A 16,650-nucleotide genomic window follows, 5' to 3' on the forward strand; every position below is an offset into this window, starting at 1 on the left:
AGGTACCGCTACAGTGGGAAGGTAAACAGCGTTTCCGTGTGCTGCTCTGGTTCGCCAGAAGCGGCTTAGTCATGCTGGCCACATGACCAGGAAGCTGTACGCCGGCTCCCTTGGCGAATAACGTGAGATGAGCGCCACAACCCCAGAGTTGGTCACGAGATTTAGACCAGATCTTAATGAATCTCTATATGGGGGTGGGAACATACATAAAACCAATGCCCAATCCACTCATCTTGATTGGGTCCAATTTATTTTGCCTACTATGCAGAAATAAATGAAACAACTTCTATCTACCCATGCACATTTAGAATAGTGCAATACAAATGTTCTACTTTTACGTTTCTTCAAATTGACATTGGCACATATATAAGTATTAAAAACAAAGATTGTTTGTGTTTAAAATGCAAAACCACATACATTTTTAAGCAACAAAAATATGAATATGTGTTTAGTGTTTCAACACAAGACCTTAAACAGTGTATCAAGTTCATCTTTATTGAAACTTTATAGTCTGCTCTAAATTCACTTATCTCCCTATATATACCTCATCCATTTTTCTAAGCACTGTGCTCAGAACACAAAATCATGTAGGCAAACGTGCACCTAAAACATGCCACACCTCTTTACATATAGAACTGAAATTCATTTGTTTTGTACAGGGACAATTGACTTAGTTGCCCTTTTTACATAAAAGCTACATCTTAGTACATAATTTGCATTTCAAGGTTACTTGCCATTTATTTTGCTACTTACCTTCAGCAATAAACTTGAAACTCTGTTCAAAGGCCTATTTGCATTTCTATAAACCCCATGGAACCTTTACCATTGTGCCACACAATAAGGATGAAAACCAATGAAATGTAGGCTTGTAGAACTATCTACACCTCCCACTGGCCTGTTATTGGCAGCATGATAGGACCTTCACGCTTGTTTGCAGGTCTAAATAAGAAAGGACACATTAGGTGAAGCCAACCTTTTACTACATTTGAGAACAAAACAGCAAAGTAATTGGTCGATGCATCTTGCAATGTAAATGAAAAGACTGAACGTAGGAGCCCTTTATGGCTAGGAGATTACACATAATTGGGCCAAAGAAAATAGCTAAAAAATACTAAATGTGGGAAATTCAGGGGGAATGCATCCAACTGGGTTCCCCTTTAAACTGTTTTCTACACTCATGTAAATAATGGAACAAAAACAAACATCTTATCCATTATTTTTGCTACACTATTTTTATTTCTCTTTCTGTAGTACATGAAGTCACTCTTTACCTTTTCAATATTCCAATTTTTACTTCTGGTATGACTGATTAAGCGAATGACTAAAAAAAATCTGATTCAGGTAAGAATCACTGGTATGAAAGTGAATCCTGAAAAGTTGTGCTCCACTGTTTTAAATGGCAAGGTAACGATTTAGGGCTAGCATTAACCCAGGACAATAGCAAAACCGTTCATTTATGAAGTAGGCAACACCTTCCAGCATTTCCTAAAAGGCAATGAATCAGTAAATGAGCACTTGGTTTTTACTGTTACAAGCATTCATGGCTGTAGCCAAATGCAAGAGCCCATGCCTCCTCTTCTCCCTTCCAGTAATATCTAAGATTACAAAACACATGATGCAATGTCATTGAATTGCAACTTTCCATACTCCAAAAAGCAGCAGCCAATGAAGCTGCAGACTGGGGGAGATTGGAGAAACTCACAGCAGGAAATATTATAGGGTTAGTTAGGTAAAGGTAAAGGGATCCCTGACCATTAGGTCCAGTCGTGAACTCTGGGGTTGCGGCGCTCATCTCGCTTTACTGGCCAAGGAAGCCAACGTTTGTCCGCAGTTTTTCCGGGTCATGTGGCCAGCATGACTAAGCCACTTCTGGCGAACCAGAGCAGAGCAAGGAAACGCCGTTTGCCTTCCCGCCGGAATGGTACCTATTTATCTACTTGCACTCTGACGTGCTTTTGAACTGCTAGGTTGGCAGGAGCAAGGACCAAGCAACGGGAGCTCACCCCATCGTGGGGATTCGAACCACCGACCTTCTGATCGGCAAGCCCTAGGCTCTGTGGTTTAACCCACAGCGCCACACAATTCAGAGGAATAGCTAAGAAAAATTGGTTCTAATTTCACTATTATACCCTCATCCAACTGAGATGAATAAAAATACATAGAAATTTCAAAATACACAAAAATCTGTGGTAGACATATTTACTGTAGTAAAGTATTAAGAACCACTGTCTCTACAAATTTTGAGTTTTACTACTATTCCTATTTCCTTTGCCTCATTTTTTCCACAAGAGAAAGCAAAGCATTCACTGAACCTAAATCATGAAGCTAGAAACCCATATGATATAAAACAGTTATTAGAAAAGTCATATTACTTTTGATCATCAATTTACAGGTGAGAAGTCAAACATAATGTTCCCTGGGATTGATATACACTCTTCTGTTGTCTGGCTCAGGGTGCTTCTTGCTGCTCCAGTCTTTGCAATTTGTTTGCTTGAAAGCTGGGCACATTTGCAGATGGCTAGGAGCCGAGGAATTTTCTTCTTCATAGCTCAGTTGCCTGCAGTTTACCATCTTCTAAAAAACAAAATGAAATACAGATGATTAAAGAATGATACAAAAATCTTTCTGGCTTCTTCATCATATTACTTTCTTCTTAAAAGGTATGCCCTTGAATGAGAATACTCAAACTAGACGTACTAATAGCTGTGGAATCCTAAATAATAAATGAATACAATTACTTAATTTATAGTATAATGATATGGACTATCTGTAATTTACACTTTCTTCAATATCATGCACATTCAGTACCATTAATATTTGTCAACATACAATAAAAAGCAGTATTAAGATAGCTCAGTAAAAGAAAAACAAATATTGAATGAAGGCCTTTTCTCCATTTAACAGTATTTTTCAAAACTTAGTATTATTTAATAGTTGAAAAGCTTCATTTAAGGCCCACATTTATTCTGCATATGGACATAATCTTCCATACTAAGTGATATAGTAGTGACTAAGAATTTTTTACCAAGGGGTCATCTGAAGCAAAAACCCAACAGTAAAGAATGGGTGACACCTTCTCCCTCTGCTTCATTCAGCAGTCCATGTGAACTCTTCCTTGAGTGTTTATCAGGGTAAAGGCTGAGTTGCACAAGGTTGAGTTTATGCATACTATCTTGTTTGCCCTTGGTTAGAGGTGAGGAATCCAGCATTCTGGGAACCACTCCTAACTACCAGGCTGTTCAGCACAGGAGAGGTTGCGATATTGTGCAAAGTGTGGAGAGGACATTACATAACTGGGGCGCCACTACTGAAAAGGCACTTCCACTGGTAACTATTTGGCACAATTCACCTGATGGGGGCACCTGGAGAAGAGCTCCTGAAGATGCTGATGCTGTCTAAGGCAGGTACATGTTGGGAGTGGCTATCCTTCAGGCACCCTGAATCCAAGCTAGGGCCCTAAAGGTCAAAACCAACCAAAGTGTTGGAGGCAGAAATATGAAACTGTTATTCAGAAACAGGGTATTTTCTTTTCTTCTTGCTCCATGTCCTCCTCATTCAAAACTCAGGTTTATAAAAATTTACAGCACCTTGCATTTCACCCAGTTTTGGACTCCAGGCAACCATTTGCTGGCTAGATGGGGAAAAGGCAAGCAGCAGATTCTAAGCCACTGCAAACATCTGGATCCCAAGACTCAAAGAAGACTGATCACTGTGGAAAAGCAGGAAAGGTCTGAGAGTAGGCATTGTGGTTTCTGTCCCAGCAGTGCTTGGAGCAGGACACTCAATGGGCGACCTGTGGCATAATCTTTTGCTGCTGAAATGTTGGCACCAGCTGTGGCCAGTGAAGAAGTAGCAGGCATGACAGTGGCAATACTCCAGTCCACTTGCACATCAGGACTTTTGCTGGGTGCCAAACTTACTGAGATTGCTGTGATGACCAGTGTTGGGGCAGCCACTACATGCTTCAAGAAGCAAGATCTTCCTGGCACTTAAGAGCTAATGCTGAGGACCTGCCAGATTCATCCATCTTGTAGGGAAGATCTAGCCTCCCCACAATGCAGGGCCATTTCTGTAGGCAGACCAATATTAAGAGAACTTCTGCCCCAAGTGAAGAATACCATCCTTGCTGGTTATCCAGAAAGTCAAGTTTTTGTTTCGTATCAGTTGAAGTTTGAAATTAACAATCACTCAGCTGTGCTTTTAGTTACTGCTGTATTGCTTTCTGTTTGCATAGTATTATTTTGTTGTTTCTATGGAAGCTTGGTGAATGGCACTAAATATTTTTTAAAAAATAAGGAAAACATCTTGCCCTAAGATAGGTATGAATGTGCCTTATACCACAATCACATGCAGCTACATCAATGTACACAGTAAGAATGCATTTATGTCTTCTGATCACCTTGTATCATTCCACAAAATAACTTAGAAAACAAAAGAGAATTTCGTAAGCACTTTGATTTTAGAAGAAATTAGAAGGAATTTTTTATTAAAAAAAGTTCTATGGTACCGTACTTGCACACAAATATCTCCAAACCTCAGAAATGAATACCAACCCTCAACCTCAACCCAACACTGTCTTAATCTTTAACACAGAAAGCAAATGCAAGTATCTTGCTTGCAGCTCATCATTACATAATTTTGGGCAACTATAGTGAAGCAGCTTTGTATTCTGTAAAGATTCCAATATGCAAAACTATTTTAACTGTAGTTTTGGATGCAACAGTTAATGCAAACCCAATCAGCTTTCATTGTAAGTGGATGCCAAAACTTAACTATGCCAGTCTCTTCTGAGATTTGTTAGCCAAACATTAGAAAATCACTTGACTCTGATGGAGTCATACTGCTTTCTGGATTGGTAGTCATATTTTGTCTGGGTTTATTCTACTTCCTTTGATACTTTATAATGTAGGCCAAACACTTTTTGCTTCATAGTGTACTAAACAAACACTATTCAGTTCTATAATACCGCACAATTACTTCTGAATGGTGTGTGCAGGGGGCCTGGCTAGACTGTATTTAGGCACTATTAGATGATGTCTAGAACTTTTAACCAGACAGTTTGACACTGAACCTAGTTTTGCTCACAATATTCTTTCACATCAGTATTTCAGGGGCTTCAACTGCTAGTTGGGGAACACAAGGATTTCCACAATCCTTTACTGGAAGCTTCAGTGACCAAAAACTTGCATGCCTTTCATAGATTTACTTAGTCAGAATGCAATGGTGACCATGTTGTTGACTGTGCAGGCTAGCAAGATGATTGCCTCATATTGTTAGGGCTAACCCCAGCATTTTCTGGAGTGGCTGCATTCCTCCAATCCTGTTGGTTTCTATAGCCACAGAAGAACCTAACAGTAGATTTGGGTGGCTAAATTACAGGCTCCTGAAAAGTCAATTAATGTGGTACAGAAATCCAATATGAGTTATGCTGAATCAAAGTATGCGGCCCAGACTTTTTCATTACTTTCGGTGGGTGAGCATTCCTTTGAATGGGGGTGGGGGTGAAATTAAAATAACTTTTGTGTAGGCTTATAATAAAGTTGAGGGATGCAGGTGGCACTGTGGTCTAAACCACTGAGCCTAGGGCTTGCTGATCGGAAGGTCGGTGGTTTGAATCCCTGCAACGGGGTGGGCTCTCGTTGCTTGATCCCAGCTCCTGCCAACCTAGCAGTTCAAAAGCATGTCAAAGTGCAAGTAGATAAATAGGTACCGCTCTGGCGGGAAGGTAAAAGGTGTTTCTGTGCGCTGCTCTGGTTCGCTAGAAGCGGCTAAGTAATGCTGGCCATATGACCTGGAAGCTGTATGCCGGCTCCCTTGGCCAGTAAAGCGAGATGAGCCCTGCGACCTCAGAGTCGTCCGTGACTGGACCTAACAGTCAGGGGTCCCTTTACCTTTTATAATAAAGTTGACTGAACAAATATTTCTCCCACCTTCCCCTGCCCACCCCTAAAGATTTGCTGCCACTCTGCCATGAGTTTTAGTAGCACTCTTGTGGGGATGGGGTTGCAGAAGATTTACTACCTGCAATTCCTTCAACACTCACTACTTCCAAGTATTCTTAAAGGGACATGTAATGAAGTTCATGAGTGTGCACCCTTCAGACTTGACAAGACACACATACATTTACTCATATATATAATGCAATCTGAGGTTCATTCTCAAAGAGGACTCCAGCTTGGGATAAACCCATAAGAACCTGATTAAACCCTCACATGGGGAATGAAATGGATTAGTGTACAGTACTTAGAAGTCTGGCTGGCAGAAGTATACTATATCAATTGATTAACCAAATAATGTCTTATGTCAACTGAATATCTTCTATAGATCAATTTGTATTAAGCAACATTATATAACCAACATTATGTAAAGACCCTTTTACTTTGGAAGTATGTTTTATCAATAACTTACTGGAAGAATTATTTCTTTCTGAGACAAGGAAAGAGCTCTTTCTTCATATGAAGACGGAGGCTTGTGTGTTGGTGGAAGATCAATCCTGCATTGGAAAACTTGCAGTTTAGTCACCACTATTGGAGAAATAATTGAACCAAGTGTGGATTACAGCTGTACAGTAATTAAGCAAAATGGAAACTTCCTTGGTCATATAATAGGAAATTCCGTTAATATAAAATTGCAAGTATCATTTGCGAAAAATTCTTAAATGGCATTAGTTCGAATAACTCAACACATTTGTCAGGCATTACCTGTATAAAGAGAAACAGAGCACATTATATAAGAACAGCCCTGCTGGATCAGTCCAATGGCCCATCTAGTCCAGTGGCAAACAGATGCACCTGGGAAGACTGCAAGCAGGACATAAACACAAGAGCACTCTCCCTTCCTGCAATTTCCTGCAACGGGTTTCCAGAAGCATTGCTGCCTCCAACCTTGGGAGTATAGCCAGTCATTGGCAGCCTGTATAATTCTCTTTAAAAGCTATCCAGGTTGGTGGCTATCACTGCTACTTTGGGGAGAGAATTCCATATTTTAACTATAGAAAAAGTACTTTATCTGTCCTGAAGCTTCCAACATTCAGCTACATTGAATGTCGAGGAGTTCTAGTGTTATGATGGGTTTTTTTCTCTTGCAGCTTTCTCCATGCCATGTCTGATTTTACAACATTCTATGTCACCTCATAGACGTGGGTGGCACGTCTTGACACAGAGCCTAGGGCTCTGTTAAACCACAGAGCCTAGGGCTTGCCGATCAGAAGGTCGGCGGGGTTCGAATCCCTGCAACGGGGTGAGCTCCCGTTGCTTGGTCCCAGCTCCTGCCAACCTAGCAGTTCGAAAGCATGTCAAAGTGCAAGTGGATAAATAGGTACCGCTCCAGCGGGAAGGTAAATGGCGTTTCCGTGCGCTGCTCTGGTTCACCAGAAGCGGCTTAGTCATGCTGGCCACATGACCCGGAAGCTGTACGCTGGCTCCCTCGGCCAGTAAAGCGAGATGAGTGCTGCAACCCCAGAGTCATCAGCGACTGGACCTAATGGTCAGGGTTCCCTTTACCTTTATGTCACCTCTTATTTGCCTTTTCTCTTAACCAAGAAGTCCCAAAGGCTGCAATCTTTCCTCATAAGGGTATCATTCCATCCCGATATTTGGTTGTCCTTTTTCTGAACCTTTCCCAACTCTTCAATATCCATTTTGAGGTGAGGTGACTCAAACTGTACAGTATATTCCAAATGTAGCCGAACCAGAGATTTCTATAATGGCATTAGGATATTGGTAGTTTTATTCCTTTCCTAATGATCGCTAGCACACTCACTCAGTATCTTCAATGAGCTACGGTATCTACTATGACCCTCAGGTGAGTTCACAGAACTAATTCACAAAATCTCTAAAAGTAGTTCTTAACATTGCTGAACTGAAGGCGAATTAAGTTCAGTCTGGGGTGGAACTATGAATGATTTCTAGATCATCTTCATATTTATCTCTCCCACACCCTCACCTACCCAGCAGGAAACCGAGACTTTTTTTTAAAAAAAAATTAAAGCTAAAAGCCAATAGAATATCTATAAAGTCAGAAAGATGCTAGATTGTGAATAACCAGTAAGAGACTATTGAGAAATTAAAAGGGAAGCACTATTATTTCTTAAGCCTAACAACACCTTTATTGTACGTCTAGGTGTACGATGTATAGAGGCAGGTATACAATATTATTTTAGGGGTTCCACCCACCCACCACCAACATATTCAACAAACATAAAAGCAAAACTTTACAAATAACAGACAATTAGCCTTTGCTGATATTGCTGCAGATGGTATATAATGTATACTGGTTACAGAGTGATTAAGCATTCTACAGATCTTTCTAAATAAAAATAAAATAAACACATTATAAACGCAAAGAATTTTTAATTTGTGCTAGTGTAAAGTTCTTAGACTAGGTATATATTTTTTGAGTAGTGTATGCTAACATTTTGTACTAACACTGCAGGGACGGGGCCTTAAAGCAGAATAGAATGGTATAGCATGAGAAAAAGGGAGAGTAAACACTTCAAGCTTTTTTGAAAGCAATATCAGCTTAGAAACAAACAAAAACTTACATTTTGTCCATGTAAGAGGGCCTTTTCTTTCTGGGAGTCAGTAGTACTGTCACAAAGATGGTAATGATAAAGAGAGCAAGTACTGCTCCTATTACAGCCCCAGCTACAGCTACTGATGACGACTGCTTAAATGGAACATCTGAAATGTAATTCAGCATGCATTATGATTTTCAAGCAATGAGTCATGTTATCAAAACTCCTCAAATTCAGGAAAAAGAAATACAGTTATCGGCCTTTGAGTTAAACATGTTGTAGAATCTACAATTTATCATTACCACTGCATTCGGGTCATAAACAGCTATGCAATATTTAAAAAATGACTGCTGAAGGCAGAATTTGAACATACAGTCTTAAACTTTTAAAGATAAAAAAAGAGGAATCAAAATATGTTGACATGAAAATGATTTTCAATTCACAGGGCGTTACATATTTGAGACAGATGCCTTTAACAATGTCTGGGAAAGTAATTTTTAGCATAGCAAACTTTTGTATTTCAATCTACAAATAGAACCATTTGTTTTTAGACTGTGCATAGGAACAAGATACAAAAATAAATGGCAGTTATTCTGAAAGTTCCGTCTGGTTTAGAAATAGTTATCTAATACTTTAAGAATGCAAAAGTGCAAGCTACTGAAGTTATACTTACCAAAGCAACTTTGCTTATTCTATATCCCTGAGATACAACAAAACAATGATATCTGAAGTTATCTAATTTTACTATCAAATGGCTAGCTGTATCCTTTTTTTTGGTAGAAATCAGTAGACATTGTTTTATTTTACTTAAAACACAAACAAAATCTCTGCAAAAATCTGAAGGCCTGTAACTTTTTTCAGTGACATGTTGAAAATCAGGAACTGTACCAGGTACATTAGAAATGTTCACAATTTTCAGTGACTCATCATAGTAGAAGTGGACCACAGTGGCAGGTCAATAAGAGTGTTACACTTTAGTGGCAAGTTAATTAGTTGCCCAGTTACTCTGTTACATGAAATGTGTTACCTGTACTGAATGTGCAAATCATTGCTTAAATATTTCATAAGTATTTGAAAATGCCTTTAGCATTATTTTTATCTCCATCCTATCTCAGAATATATGAATGCATGCACTGCTTTTTGCTTCACCAACATGCAACACTGCCATGAAAAGCTTTAGACAGCTGCAAGAATGGGAAAAAAAGTTCATATAACAGCCTACTTTGAATTTGGACATCATTTCCAAGGGGGAAAAGTCTAGACTTCGGAGGCCTATATACCAATGGCCCAAATCCACCTAAAGTATTACTTATACATGTCTCAACTACACACATGGTGTGTAGTTTGTCCCTATGTTTTTCCCTATGTGGCTGTGGAGGCTGAAATCCAAAGCAGAAGGTACAGGTGGGGTAGTTCTTAATCCATTCCCACATGAGTTTTCACACTATCACCCCAAACTGCTTTTTTTTCCATCTTGGAGGAAAGATGCACGCCTGCATCAACAAATGTATACAAGGAAGACCATATATAAGTACTGCATTTTCCCTACCGAAGAAAGTCCATTCATTCATGGCAAATATGAATATTAAGTATGATCTGCCCTTATCTGGTACACACCTTCCCTTTCTAATCTATTTCCCAACTGAACAATCAGTACTTCTCACACCCAACGTCAATATTCATGAGGACTTGTGATTTATTACACACTGAACGTAATTTGCAAACTGCAGAACACTATCAACTGAGCTCTTTGACTTAGCAGCCCAAATAATGGTCCGAAGGCACACAATGCAATTCTACTGATGCTACATAGAAGTGACTCTGAAAACTGCATGAATGGGAGACTGCCTGGGAATCATTAGCAAGCTGCAAAATCAGCTCTTTTCAGGAAGAATGGAATGTGCAACAACCAACTGGCAAATAATGAGTGTCTGGAAGTTTGCTACTGCATAATGACTCCCAAGCTATTAATCCAATGAACATGATTCACCAAAGTATACATATATTTAGCAGCATTGACAAAATAGGCACATATGCTTTCATCACACAAGCATACAATCTTCAGTATATAGCTATGTATTAGGTTGTCTCCCAGCTGATACAACTCACAAAACTCAAACTGGTGTTTATGCTATGCTGTAATCGTGTTTCATTCATTCTGGAAAACAACTTGTGCTGGCTCATCTGATTTTAAACAAGGATCATCTCAATGATACCTACTTTGTATATAAACACAAAGGCATATTGGTGGCTACAGCAGCAAATGTTTTCTGGACATGCTGAGAAATATCACTACAAAATACACTGGGCATAATCCATATTTGTCCTGTGTATGGATTCTATTTGTTTGGGGATTCTTATTATGTGTAGAGTCATCTGAAGGCAAGACCAATTCAAGTCTTGTGTTTATAGTTGTGTTTATCGTTATCAACTTTTCTCCATAGTTGATGTTCTCCATAGTTACTCCAGAGTAAAGAATTTGGCAACTTCAAACAAAACAGCAGGCCAAACTTTCTGCAGTTAAAAATTAAGTGTTACCTTACAGCTTTTTCTGCAATTTACCTAGACTTTGAGGTACAAATTATACAATCTGCCATCAAGGACAGCTATGTTGACTAGTGTCTATGAACACTTTTACCAATATAGTTAAGTATTTCAGATGCTATATAGAAGTACTAATTCAACAGTTTTTTTTCTGTATTCAGCTCTCATTTTCTAGTCTACCTGTTTCCTCACCACAAATCTAACCTCTATTACATTTTATATGCCTTTCCATCATTTGTGGATATGACCTGCATTCAAGAAATTAATTTAACAAAAGATTTATTTCACACAACTATTCATACTTACAATCAATTCTGTATTTACACCAAACATACATTAGGTAAAAACACTGCAACACTGAACATTTTAAACCTATTATGAACCTCTTCATTTTAAACTGTAAAGCTCTTGATCAAATTTTAACAAATTTATATTGAAGAACACAGAATATTAGGAACTTGCTTCTAAATTTGAGTGTCACAAGAAAGCTTTCTAGAGGGCTTACAGAAAAGTATGGCATTACAATGGAGGTGTTCCCAAGACCATGAGCTATCTTAAAAAAACAACAACACACACACAAATTAGGACCTGCTACCTTGTGGCCTGATCAAAAGCTAACTGAAGTAAGCACTTCAGCCATTGGTGGATCAGATCCATGAAGCAATTATCGAAACTCCCTTGAGTTTACAGGCAAGCATGGTTTAATAATTTTACTTCCAAATGTACTGAAGACATACTTTGGTGAAGTAAAATAGTGTTACCACTTAAATTATCAATGTGATAGAGACGTATAGAAAACCTGTTTCATGTATTTATACTCAACTGCAGTCACATTTCTGAAGACATAGCAACCAAGTCACAGTGTGCTGTCAAAACTGCACCTTAATACAGATACTGTACTGACTGAAAAGCTCTAAAATACTGCAAGTCATTATGTAATGTGCTCATATTACTTCCAAGGTTTTTACTGGGAAGCTAAAAAGCATTAATATTGTCTGTACACATGCTACCAAATTCATCTAATTATTCATATGCAAATGTTTTAAAGAAGTTTCTATTGAAGCAAACACTCATCTACCTTTTCAGTTTTGAGCATGTTTGAACAGAAGATTTTCAATGGGATTTGCTTCTAAGCAAGTATGATGGGCTCCGATTGGTTGTGCTATATTGTCTACACAACCAACTAGGTTTTCTAAAGCCTATATGTGAGATGTATATTTAAACACCACAGTTGCCTCTATTTCCTATGCCCTTCAGAGAAAATCCCTCCTTACATATATTTGTTTCTCCCATCTATTAAGTAATAATTTACTTTAATAGTAATTTTACTGCACTACTCCAATTCTTTTCAAGCAGCACAAATTTCTCAAAATGCCTCATATGAAATATATTTGCTAGTATATTAAATATGCTAGTATATTTTCTGTTTAAGCCAAAGTGTTTCGTCCTTCTCTTTCAAAATATGCCATGTTTTTCAGTGATAAATGCTTACAAAGTCTAAATTTGCTCCTGCATTTAATGCTTCCCTGCTTTTTAGCCAACATTTCTTTAGACAGTCCAAATACTTCTTGTACCATCAAATTCTGTGAAAAGCCAAAAGTTTATTTCTTAAAATGCATCTTCATTCATATACAGAAGTTGCATCTGGGTTTCAACTAAATGCGTTTGTAGCTCTGTGCTTAATTAATGTTCTGTAGACTGCTTATGAAAACCTAGTATTTCCTGAACATTACTTTTTTCCCCTTTTAGGTAGGGTAAACTGTTTGTATCGGATCAAAATAACATTTAATAAATCTTCCGGAAAGGATGAGTCTGGAAACAAAACTGAAGTGATTGGAATCTTACATCCCAGTGCTTGGAAATAAAATGCAGTGTCAAAATATAGAGTTCCTGTTATGCTGCAAGACTTAATTCATTGAAAAGTCTATTGCAGCAGGTTCAGTGCAACAAGTCATCTGTAAAAGGTACCACCTACTACAGTATCTAAATGGCAAGGCTCAAAAATGTAGAGGTATTAAATTCTGTGCAGAAAACCTAAAAATAAAGCTTTGAAAAAACTGTGCCATCAGAATATTTCATGTCATAAAAATTTTTTGTAAACAAAGTGTACCTTAGATCAGCTCTGTACTTGAATCAGTTTCATGTTACCGTTTACTAGAATTATGGATCAAAAAGTACTATCAAGGTAAGTCTTGATCATAAATTTGTAGTCACAAGCAAAGACAGTTGCTTCATTTCAAACTTTTTATAACAATTTCTTTTTCCACTTAGCACTTGGTTATCTTGTGCTATAGGCCAAATAAAGCGCTATATTAAAATTCATATCTTGTGAAAGACAGTAGTACAGCATTGAAAAAAATAATAAAGCAGCTTCAATACATTTAAATGAGGTTTTTACATTTCAATTGTCAAGTTAGAATATAAAAAGCTTGAAAATCAACTTCAAAAACCTATTCCTCAAGAAAAAGTATAAACAATCTGAAAGTGATCAGCTAATGAAGGAGCTTTATGTATAGTCAAGACTTGAAGGTGGTCTTTAGACATACCACTCCTTTCGAGATATTACAGAGCCATCTACATGTGAAACTAAGTCATCTTCATTCTCTTCATAACATTCTTCACCTAAGTATTTCATTCCCAGTGTTCCACCTTCATAGTAATCCATTGGTCTTTCATACCTGTCCTGGTACCTGTTAATAGTGTCTACTTTGTTCCAGTCTGTTTTTTCAGATTCTCCCAAGTAGTCTTTAGTTATGTGACTGTTCACGGGATGTTTTATTTCCTTTTTCACACTGTCAGGGTAAGAATCCACATCCTCTACCTGGAGGGTATCTATTTGGGACTCCTTTTGCATATCTGATGGTGGAATGTAGTTCTTAGCGAAGTAGTCACCACGGAACGTCCTCCTTCTCCTATACAAGATAACTCCAGCCAAGACACATACAAGTATCAGGAAAAGAGCCCCGCCCACTGCACTACCGATGATAGTGCCCCAATTGTCTTCCTGCATTGCTGGCCATGGTGATGTTGGAAAAAGCTTTAGTTTTGGCTGAGTTGCTAAACCTGTGATGCCATCAGTTGAAGGAAGCCATGGAATCGTGGGTGGTGAAGTGGTAGTAGTAGGAGGATCTAATGAAAGAGCAGAGATACACAAGACACAGAAAAGGCAGAGAATGTCAATGCAAACTAAGTTAAGAGCTGATAAGAAAGCACAGTTGATGAGTAAGTAAAAATACTTCAGCATAGTTTTTCATTCTTCATTTAATTCCATTACTTTGGGTAGAGGGAGCAGACAACTTCTGGACCAGCTTACTGAAGTATGAAAAAATAGTTTACTCTAACAATATCATCAACAATTTTTTCCATGCTGTTTTAGAGCAAACATGGATTAATGCCATCAGCTGAAAAGTCAACCTTTTCTTATATTCCAAGGCAGAGTTAAGAATGAATGAATGAAAGAAATAATGTATTATATATAGTTTTGTTAGAGAATGAAAAACTATAAGCTGCATGCTGAAGTTAGCTCTTCATTATTTTCATTTCCCCTGACCATATATGTAGTGGTAGGATTCAATTTGATAGTTACAAGATTTTAAATTTTTTTAAAAGATAGCAGCATTAAAAAGTTTATTGTGTACTTCAATTCTTCCAAAATTCTCACTAGTACTAAAGAAACATTTTAATCAAAATAGGAACTTTCTAAACAAAACAAAAAAGAACTTGTGGAACAAATCAAAGCATAATAAATTTGTTTCTTATTTCAAAATTGACCCTCAGGGTCCCTTTCCAACTCTACAATTCTATGATTCATTCAATTTCTATGAAAAGCACCTAATGAACCTTCTAATATTTGACACCTAAAGTTGCAGGTTTATTCTGTTGTGGTATGGGTACTTAAAAGCTCAAACAACACATGCAAACTTTACTTTGCATGAGTATTGCTCAGGTTTGTTAAGGGCTGACTATGCAAGATGTATTTAAGACTATATTTGGGTATTGGAAACTGTTGTATGTGGATGATAGGGAAATTGCTTAGATTAAAGAAACACAAGTTGTTCTATGTACCCAAGAGAGTTTGGAGCTGTGTATAACAAACAGTGGGTCCCTTTTCAGTCTCACATGGCAATGATCTTGAAACTGTGTTGAGTGGCATAAGCTGCTTGTGATATGGCCCGTGGATATGTCAGAGGAAACAAATTCTACTGATCATGCCCAAACCCTAGGACATACATAAAGTAGTGTTCTTTGGATCCTGAATATAATAGTATTAATATAATTTACATTATCAAGTGGATTCTAGATGATATAAAAAAGGGCAGGAGACAGTTTATAGCAGGCGTTGGCAAGGTTTTCTGCCCGTGGGCCGGAGGATTCCCATGGACTACCGTCTGTGGGCGGGACATGGGCCGCACAGGCGCAGAAGCGATTTCCCGTGCCGCGCTGCCTATGTCTCAAACACCGGAAATGGCTTCTGCGCATGTCCGTGGCTGTGCAGAAGCGATTTCCGGTGCTGGCTGCCCATTTCCAAAATGTCCGCAGTGCCAGAAATCGGTTTACTACAGCGTGCGGGGGACTTGCCGAGCAGGCGGCTCGGTTCACAGGCGGCCCGTGGGCCGGATAAATGGCCTCCACGGGCCGTATCCGGCCCATGGGCCGGTGGTTGGCGATGCCTGGTTTAGAGTATTTATTTTTTAAAACTATTTTTAAAACTAATAGCCCACTGGAGGAGGTTATTCATGAAATGCTATTGTTAATGTTTAGACTTTTCTCCAAAAAAATAATTAGCTGTGTAGGCTAATTAAGTAGACAAAATCTAGAAGACTAAAATACAATCTAAGTAATTTTAATAATTATGATTATATTTTAGCTGGTTATACACCGAATAATTGAATTAAATCCCAAAATACCATGAACAGTAACTTTCATAATATAATCTTTATAGCCTTTTTTGACATGCTTGAATCACAAACCAATTTTCTCAAAAGATTCTACTGATATTAGGTCTATGCTACTACTATTATGCCACTTGTCATTAAGTAACATAATTCACTCACTTTCATCAGTGAGTTGTTTAATTCTTTATGTATTAAGTACATTAAATGAACAAAAGAGAAAGCAGAGGAATTTGTAAAAATGGGCATACTACATAGATGAACATAGGGATATGAACAGTGGTTCCCAAACTTTTCTTCCAACAGATCACTTGAAAATTGCTGAGTGTCTTGGTAAGGGTAAAGGGTAAAGGGACCCCTGACCATTAGGTCCAGTCGTGACCGACTCTGGGGTTGCGCGCTCATCTCGCATTATTGGCCGAGGGAGCCGGCGTATAGCTTCCAGGTCATGTGGCCAGCATGACAAAGCTGCTTCTGGCAAACCAGAGCAGCACATGGAAACGCCGTTTACCTTCCCGCTGTAGCGGTTCCTATTTATCTACTTGCATTTTGATGTGCTTTCGAACTGCTAGGTTGGCAGGAGCTGGGACCAAGCAACGGGAGCTCACCCCGTCACAGGGATTCGAACCGCTGACCTTCTGATCAGCAAGCCCTAGGCTCAGTGGTTTAACCACAGCGCCACCTGGGTCCCTGAGTGTC

The 16,650-nt window shown here is 38.5% G+C and overlaps 1 protein-coding gene across 2 annotated transcripts in view; it reads right to left on the reverse strand.

Moving 5' to 3' along the window:
• Positions 1 to 963: 963 nt before the first annotated feature.
• The window catches only part of NECTIN3 (nectin cell adhesion molecule 3), a 42,845-nt gene continuing 27,158 nt past the window's right edge, over positions 964 to 16,650 (reverse strand). Inside the window, exons 6-8 of one of the 2 annotated variants that reach the window (XM_035115064.3) lie at positions 8,543 to 8,681; positions 6,409 to 6,493; positions 964 to 2,574 (exon numbers count right to left, since the gene is read on the reverse strand). In XM_035115064.3, the coding sequence (XP_034970955.2) occupies positions 2,401 to 2,574; positions 6,409 to 6,493; positions 8,543 to 8,681 (398 nt within the window). In that variant the 3' untranslated portion in view covers positions 964 to 2,400. Of the gene's footprint in view, positions 2,575 to 6,408; positions 6,494 to 8,542; positions 8,682 to 11,321; positions 14,189 to 16,650 lie in introns of those variants that run through there. The other variant, XM_035115063.3, reaches the window with a different exon arrangement.

This window comes from Zootoca vivipara, chromosome 4 (assembly GCF_965207765.1).
Source record: "Zootoca vivipara chromosome 4, rZooViv2.hap1.1, whole genome shotgun sequence".
Taxonomy (NCBI): Eukaryota; Metazoa; Chordata; class Lepidosauria; order Squamata; family Lacertidae; genus Zootoca; species Zootoca vivipara.